At 36.9% G+C, this 9,184-nt stretch overlaps 1 protein-coding gene across 1 annotated transcript; it reads left to right on the top strand.

Annotated features, from left to right (window-relative positions):
* Positions 1-8,321: 8,321 nt before the first annotated feature.
* Positions 8,322-8,966, top strand: LOC133286072 (uncharacterized; the record flags this gene model as incomplete). The annotated part of the gene is made up of 2 exons (XM_061483417.1): positions 8,322-8,420; positions 8,463-8,966. Coding segments are annotated over exons 1-2 (603 nt in total), but the record flags the coding sequence as incomplete, so codon positions are not given.
* Between the last annotated feature and the right edge of the window lie 218 nt (positions 8,967-9,184).

Genomic DNA, 9,184 nt, shown 5'->3' with positions numbered 1-9,184 from the left:
AAAAATGTCGTGTCGGAGTCGGTGCTTCATAGATATACTGCAATGCTGTGTTTGCACTTTGTATGGTCACGGGAGGGAGAGATAAATTGATGGGAATTGAGATTCTCATCTCTCGTTATCATATTACCAAGTCATATTAAAAATTACAGACATTGGTTAAAAAATCGAGGATCATAATTTTAATGAATAAGTTCAAAAAAATGAATAAAAAAATGATCATTTTAATTATTATTTTTTTGGATACAATAATGAAAATTGAAGATAGATTAAGGATTGAAATCATTAACCTATGAATGAATTATTTAAGACTTTTATTATGAGATAGTTATGTTAAAAATATATGTGAAAGGATACGTTTATAATGAAAAGTCAAATACTGAAGTTGTCCTTTCCAATTTAGTCATATTCTTTTATAAATGCATTTAATCTATGAATGACAAAGGGTCGATCATAAGTTATTAAACATTCAATCATAGATTAAGGATTCGTAATTAGAATGGTCATTTTTCGTCTCTGTTTTCCTAACTACATCATTTAATTTGTCACATTTAATCTATAAATACGTGACATGGTTACGCTAAAACAAGGATGAATTAATCCACTTAAACTATAGAAATAAAATTCTACATATGCACACACACACCTGATGTACTTTCTAGCCATTAAGGAGGCAGCTGAAGAAGTAAGCAGGTGGTAATCACAGTCCTCTTTTTTAAAGGTACATAGCGACAACAGGTAGCCAGGGAGGTACAACTAATAATGCAAAAATGCAGTTGCAACATGAAACGCTGTGGCACATCCCTCACGAGTAATGTTGGAGATCAGTTAAGGATTTGTCCTAGCTGGTGACCTGCTGCATGTGGATTCTAAAAGCCCAGACAAATGAGGAATATGGTTATGTCTCCATAGGTGGTGCATCTAGTTTTACTTTTAGCTCCAGCTATTGGGGGTTAATGGTCGACCAATTTTTGGGGAAGACACAAAATTCTGTATGGGTGGTACCTATAATGCACGGACACGGATACGGGACACGACAAGACACGACACGCTGACACGTTAATTCTAAAAAATGTCATATTTCGACACGTTGGGACACGTTTTGATATTAAATAAAATTTTTAATATATATAATATAATTTATATTTAATACATATAAGAGTCCATAATAAGTCATATAACCAATCAAATATTTAAATTTCATAACATAAATATAAATATATATAATTTTTCGCACTTTGTTAATTTTTCATGTCAAATTTCATAACAGAAAAAAATTAATTTATAAATTATTTCTTTTATATTTAGTTAACAAAATAAAATTAAGATTTAAAAAAAAAAAAAAAAAACGTGTCCGAGCGTGTCCTAGCGTTGACCGCGTGTCCCCAAATATTGACTGTGTGTCGGACGCGTGTCGGAGCGTGTCTGTGTCGGACACGTGTCCAACACGCAATTTTTTTTCTTAGAAGCGTGTCCGTGCTTTGCTGGGTGGTACCATATATGGGTTATATTTATCTTATGTTGTATAAGATAAACAAGCTTCCTACACACACAAAGTGGAGGTGTGATACAAGACACGAACTTGTATCTGACTAGAGAGAGACTTAACAGAAAACATAAAAGACTTCTTTATTCATAACACCCATTGTACATACAACTCATTGTATTATATAGTGGTTAATACCCACTTGATGAATCAACTATACATCAGACTATGCTAACTAACCATACACAATCCTTTCTACTATTAATTGGACCTTTCACTGACCCTACAAGACATAGTCTTTAGTACATATAGGCTCCTTTCTCTTCTAAATAGGCCTGCTACCCTCACATGTAACAACTGCCCCTTCTTGAAAAGCAACCTTGTCCTCAAGGTGCAAGGAAGGGTAAACTCTTTTAAGCTCTCCAACAAATTCCCATGATGCATCTTCAGGTACTGTTTGAGACCATTGGACCAAAACTTGCTATTGAGTTCTTCCTCTGATCGGCACTATGCGAGAACTCAAAACTGCAATAGGAACTTGGACAGGTTTGTTATCCACGCTCTCTATAGGCAGAGGTGAGGCACTGAGCTTTGCTGAGCCATGAAAAGGTTTCAAGCTTGAAATATGGAAAGTAGGATGGATTTGGTTGCCTTCAGGTAACTTTAACTGATAAGCAACAGAGCTAATAACCTTCTGAATTGGAAAAGGGCCAAAATACCTCTTAGCAAGCTTGTGATTAGCTCTCCATGCTACTGATAATTGTCTATAAGGCTGAAGACGAACTAGGACTAGATCACCCACTTGAAATGTATGATCTCGACGGTGCCTATCTGCTTGAAGTTTCATTCGATGTTGAGCACGTTGCAAGTTTAGCTTGAGACTTGCTAAGACTTCATTGCGCTTCTGAAGTAATGTGTCTAAGGCTTCTATTTTGATCAAACCCCTTGGGTACATAGGTAACATCACTAGTGCTCTCCCATACAATGCCTGAAATGGTGATGTATTAATTGAAGAGTGAAAAGAGGTATTATAATGCAATTCTGACCAGCAAAGATAGGAAGACCAAGCATTATTTTGTTCTGAGCAAAAAGCTCTAAGGTACTGTTCAATATATCGATTGGTCACCTCAGTTTGACCGTTCGATTGAGGGTGATAAGCTGAGGTTGCATGGAGTTTTGTACCACTCAATTGAAATAATTTCCTCCAAAAATTGCTCAAGAATATTGGGTCACGATCTGAAACCAAAGACCTTGGAAACCCATGAAGTTTCACAATCATGTTACAAAACAATTGACCCACTGTTGAAGCTGTGTAAGACGCGGGCAATGGACCAAAATGTCCATATTTCGTGAGTTTATCAACCACGACTAAAATGGTGGTAAATCCTTGTGACTTTGGCAAGGCCGTTATAAAATCCAAAGTTAAATCATCAAAGACAACTTCTGGAATAAGCAATGGATTTAACAAACCCATTGGAGCTTGGGTAGAAGTTTTCACCTGTTGACAAATGGTGCATTGAGTGATAAAATCCTTGACCTCTTTTCGCATATTTTTCCAAAAGAAAGAAGCAGAGAGTCGAAGGAATGTCCTTAATACACCTGCATGGTCTCCCAATGGTGTGCAATGAGCTTCAGTAATCAGGATTGCTTTAAGCTGGGATTGTGTGCCCAACATAAATCTGTCTTTGTAAAACAACAGGCCATCCTTACACGTAATAAAGGGGTCTTTGTTTGTACCATTTACCAATGACTGATGTATAGCCAATAAGTCTTGGTCTGAAGAATTTTCTGACTTAATCTGATTAATAATGTCAAACTTAGGTTCAGATATCAAAGCTAGAACCGTACCTTGCACCGTGTCATCATGTTGTCTAGATAGTGAATCTACCACCACATTGGAAAGTCCTATTTTATACTCAATGCTAAAGCTATATCTAAGAAGCTTAGACATGTACTTCTGTTGTTCAGGAGTCTGAATTGTCTAAGTAAGAAATTGCCTCAAACTTTGATGATTTGTCCTTATCACAAAGTGAGAACCTAGTAGGTAGTGTCTCCACCTCTTGATAGCCTCGGTTAATGCATATAACTCACAGACATGGGCAGAAGCTACTGCCATTTTAACCCCCAACTTCTTACTAAAAAATGAAATAGGTTTACCATTTTGTAATAATATTGCCCTTATTCCAAAGTTTGATGCATCCGATTCAATGACAAAAGAAGAGCTAAAATCTGGAAGATTTAACACAGGTGTTGTGGACATGGCTACCTTCAACTTCTGGAAAGATACATCAGCTTCAGGAGTCCATGAGAACCTATCATGTTTTAAGAGCTCAGTTAGTGGATGAGCTATTGAAGCATAATGTTGTACAAATCTCCTATAATATCCCGTTAGACCAAGAAAAGCCCTTAGTTGCTTGATAGAGTGAGGGGTTGGCCATTATGTTATTGCTGATAGCTTCCTTGGATCAACTTTAACACTAGAAACAGTCACTACATGGCCCAAATATGCTATCTCCTGCACACCAAACTCACATTTGATGAGTTTAACAAAAAAAAATGTTGTAATAGGCACCTGAGGGTGATTTCCAAGTGTTGGACATGTTCTTCCATTGAAGAGTTGTAAATCAACACATCATCAAAGAAAACTACTATAAACTTGCGCAAGTAAGGTTTGCAAATTTTGTTCATTGCCGCTTGAAAAGTGGCTGGTGCATTTGTTAATCCAAATGGCATGACACAAAATTTGTAGTGTCCTTCATGTGTTCTAAAAGCGGTCTTGTGAATATCTTCAAACTTCATACGAATTTGATGATATCCCGATTTCAAATCCAATTTGCTAAAGACTGAAGCTCCAAATAACTCATCCAATAACTCATCTATGGTTGGAATTGGAAAAGCATCTTGACTGTTATGGAATTAAGAGCACGGTAATCTATACACATGCGCCAACTATTATCCTTTTTTCTCACCAACAAGACTGGTGAAGAAAAAGAAATATGGCTGTACTGGATGAATCCTGAGGCTAAAAGGTAATTCACCTGTTTCTCAATCTCCTCTTTTTGGTGATGAGGATATCTGTATGGTTTTACAACAATTGGTTTCGAATTGTCCACTAATTGAATAGCATGAGTCATGTCTCTGAATGGTAGCAACGAGTTTGGAATGGAAAATACTGTTAGTATATAGGTGTCCTAGAGACAATATGTTTTATCAGATGAACACCTTTTTCTATTTGGTATTTCATGATTAATAAATTTGAGCAAACTTTATCTTTATCATATTTATGTCTCGCCAATATTTTATTGTAAATATGCGTTTAAAGATAAAGACCCTAGGAATAGAACAGGTGTTCACTCGAGGATCTATGATAGTGATCATGATCATGAGGACTCGAGGACACTGAATGTCTATTACCTAAAATCTGTTCCTGGTCTTGAATCACCAAGAAAGGGTATTGGTGATCTCAATAAGACTAGTATGACATCATCTACTTGTATGGAGATACAAGGTAAGGACCTCATGGAATGCAGGCATGCTGATGCCTTAGCTGATGTCGTGGGTGGATCTGTTGAAGAACAGATAGCACTGAACTGACCCGCTTAGAGACTCAACAAGGATTCATTATAGAGATTATCATTGGATTTGAAAAGTCTCTGAATGTTTGGTAGTGCGGATCGTCCTAGACTTAAGGATGTCATCGAATACTATGTCCTAGAGTTATACTTTGACTGTACAACTCTATCCACCTGAAAAATGGGAAAAACAGTGTACTCTTGGGTATAACTCGAATACATGAGTATCGATGGACATGCCGAAAGGACTCACAATCCCCTATAAGGGATTAGTCGTTCACAAAGACCAGTAGGGCTGAGATTACTTCTAGTTGACTCGGGAATCTATGCATAGTAAGAGATTATGAAGAGTCATGATTTGTCTTAGAGTCAATAGAAGAAGATTCCTAGTTCCTGTGAAATATTATATTTAGTCAATAAAGAGAGATGATACTCTATCCTTGCTCTCGACTAAATGTGAATGGCGATGTGAGGGATAATGCTGGCACGGTATCCAAATCAGAAAGGTAGATCACTTGATCAACTCAATTAGTTCTGGGGCTACAGAGCATTGCTAGTGTATCATGTAGTCATTAAATGGATTGGGCTTTTTAAAGGAGTTTAAATGGTTCAAGTTTATTTATGTCAGTAACTAATTGGGCCTAATGGGTCACACACAAAGTTTATTCCTTATTGCAAGTTATAGCAAGTTTGGACCAATAGTGAGTTATTGGGCTTTGTCAAGACTATGAGTTAAGTTGGGTTGGAGTAGGGACTTCAAGCCCACTTGAACCATGCGCCCTTTTGGGGCATTAGTGGTGAAAGAGTTTTCTCCACTAATGGGCCCAAATATGATGATAGGCCAAAGAGGCCTTGGGGTATGAATCCTAGTAAGTCAAAGAGTTGACTTGACCAAAATAAGGTTTGGGCAAATTTGAAATTTGAATTTTGAATTTTGAAATTTGAATTTGAAATTTGAAATTTGAATTTCGAATTCGAATTACGAACTTGGATAAGATTGAATTTATATTTGAGTTTAAATTTCAAATTGGAATTTGAAATTTGAATTTGAATTTTAAATTTTATGAGGTTAGGTTGTTGAGAATAATTTAAAATTATTTAAAGGAATAATCCAATAGAGATTGGATGAAGATTCTCTCAACTACTCTTTCATTTGAATTCAGAATTTAAATGAATACTGTTGCAACAAAATTTCTGAGGAAAGGAAAGGTATTAAAGGGGCGCCTAATCAAGGGAGAGAATCAAGGAAAGTCTCTCTCATCACTTTAACTTGTGCGCCTAATCATAGGAGGGGCTTATGTGGTTGATCAGTTTTTTATAAAAACCTGATGCATCATCTCTCCTATGTGTGTGTAGAATTCGAAAAACAAAAAGCTCCAACATTTCCTTCTCTCTCTTTTGTTGCACCATCACCTAACCTCAAGGAGAAAGAGTTCTCGCTAGCAAGAAGGAGATAACCGTGTGGATCACCATTGGAGGGCGTCATCCTTTTGCGCCTACAAGTGAAAAGGTAATTCTGAAACCCTATCGTTTCAACGTAAAGCATTCATACATGGGGTGTATAGATGGTCTATGCTTCCGCTGCAAAAAGTTTTTGTTTTCCACCCATGTATGCGCACCATAGTATGACTATGGTGCAGTCTTTCGAACCTTTAAGTTGTATCAGAGCCTGGTTCGTTGCTGCAAACGAATGGGGTTAGAAATCTGATATCGGATTTTCAAAAACTGTTTTTGAAATCTTCAATTTTCGAACAAGATTCTTAAAAAAGTTATTCCTTATGAAAGAACTAATTTTTTGTGATTATGTGAAAGAGACATCATTTTGTGGAGACAAAGTGGCAGCTAAGAGAGTCTTGGGGCTAAGGATGGGTTTTAAATCTAGTTGGACTAGAATTGTCAAAAACCATGATGGTGATGACACCATCATAGCCGCAACCTACATGGTGGGCAGCCGCATCACAATTTTTGATTTTATGAATCTTGATCGTGTTTTGAAGATGAATTCGATAATGCTTTGCAATTGTTTTGTATGCCTCTAACCTTCTTGTAGGTACTTTGATAATTGGATGGTCATGGTGCTTTGAATGTTTGATTTTATATTTTTTAATTCTTTTGGTTAAATGGGATTGTTCTGTCCCGATTTAAAATTCTGCATTTTTAAATTTTATATAATTTTGGATGTAAATTTTAAATCGAAAAGGGATGTAAGTCCATGGAGCACAAAGATGTTTCGGCCAAAGAAGATGATCCGAGGATTTAAGATACTTTGGATTGAAAAACGGAAGGCACCATGATCATCCACTTGCGTTTAAATTTCAAATTTATGATTTTTGAAATTATGCATGCATGGATGTATATTATAGAAATTCGAATTTTCAAAATAACTTAAAATTTAAATTTTAAATTTCAAAGGTTTAAAATTGTTATTCGGAATTATGAATTCCGTTTATTTTGGAAATTAAAATTTGAAATTTGAAATTTGAATTTTAAAATTTTGAATTTTTGAATTTACGACTAGTATGCATGCTTATGGTAAACGCGATCATTCCTATTATAATATGCATGCGAGATAAAGAAAAGGAATAACTAATGATGAGACTAAAATGAACCCTCAAATAAAATTATCTAGCATTTTATGATTGCCTCCCATCATCGATGACATTCAAATCCCTTCTACATAATAGTGCTCTCTAGCTCAGCTAAGACCTATCATTTAGTCGGGTAAAGGTGCCATTTGAAGTGTACGACACTTAGGATGATGGTTTGTGCTAAACTAGATTCATAAATTGCAGGCTCAGCCGGGTCTATGCATCTAAGGCAATGGGCCAGGTTGTTATAAAGTGATGTAACACTAAGTGACAAGGAGTTGTCAACCTGATGATCTAAGAGAAGATATGGAGATATTGTTGATAAGATCAACCCACTAGATAAGTTAGTTTTGCAGGCTCAGCCGGAGACTAATGGACCTAGTCGTTCTCTTAGCCCACTAAGGATGTCTTTGTGAAGGATAACCCTAAATCAATCACCGAGGATCATTGATTTTAGATAAAATAGTGGGAGGACCATATACGTTTAAAAGTCTCTGTATTTGGTTATTATCATGAAATACTTATGTAAGTTTATCTTTATTTTCGGAAAATTGAGTTATGGCCGGAAATTTGAATTTACGCTCTATTCTGGATACTAACAAGTTAACTGGACCAAACTTCACGGATTGGTATAGGAATGTATAAATAGTTTTACGTTCTGAAAAGAAAGCATATGTTATGGATTCTCCTGTTCCTATTGCCCATGCTAAAGGGCAAGATGGGTATGACCAGTATGACTGGAAAGCTCATAGACAGCATTTGGCAGACAATGAGCAGGTAGTATAGATATTGCTTGCGTCTATGTCTGCGGAGCTTCAGCGTCAGCATGAGCATATGGATGCTCCCTCCATAATCTTGCATCTGCAAGAGCTTTATGATAAGCAAGGGAGGGCTGAGCATTTTGAAACCTCCAAGGAGTTGTTTGGTTGTAAGATGGCTGAGGGTATGGCGGTTGGACCGCACATCCTCAAGATGATTGGGCTGATAGAGAAGCTTCCTTCTCTGGGTTTTATCATGGACCATGAGCTAAGTGTTGACTTAGTCTTGCAGTCCTTGCCATCTTCATATAATGGTTTTGTGGTCAACTACCATATGAATAAGGTGGAGACAACACTCCCAGAGTTGTTGAATCTCTTGACCACAGTTGAGGGTACTGTTAAAAGGAACATGACCCAAGCTTTTCTAATTGGCGGGCCTAAAAAGACCAAGGGTAAGGGCAAGTTTGTAGAATCAAACAAGCTCAAGCCCAGAGGTCAGCCCAAGAAGAAGAAAGGCAAGGGCAAAGGGAAAGGAAAGGAGAAATCCACGGACAATGCTAAAACTGTATGCTTCCATTGTCAAAAGGAAGGACATTGGAAAAGGAACTGCCCATCATTCCTTGTGAGCCTAGATTAGGTAATCGATTCTATCTTTGGCATTGTAGATTGGGACACATTAATGAGATAAGACTGTCTAGACTCCATCATGATGGTTATCTGGATTCCATGGATTATGAATCCTATGGGCCTTATGAGTCTTGTTTGGCTGGAAAAATGACGAAG

This window comes from Gastrolobium bilobum, unplaced genomic scaffold (genome assembly GCF_033153095.1).
Source record: "Gastrolobium bilobum isolate Gb01-03AN ecotype WA unplaced genomic scaffold, APGP_CSIRO_Gbil_v1 utg40576, whole genome shotgun sequence".
Taxonomy (NCBI): Eukaryota; Viridiplantae; Streptophyta; class Magnoliopsida; order Fabales; family Fabaceae; genus Gastrolobium; species Gastrolobium bilobum.
This window is presented reverse-complemented; position numbering and strand designations above follow the sequence as displayed.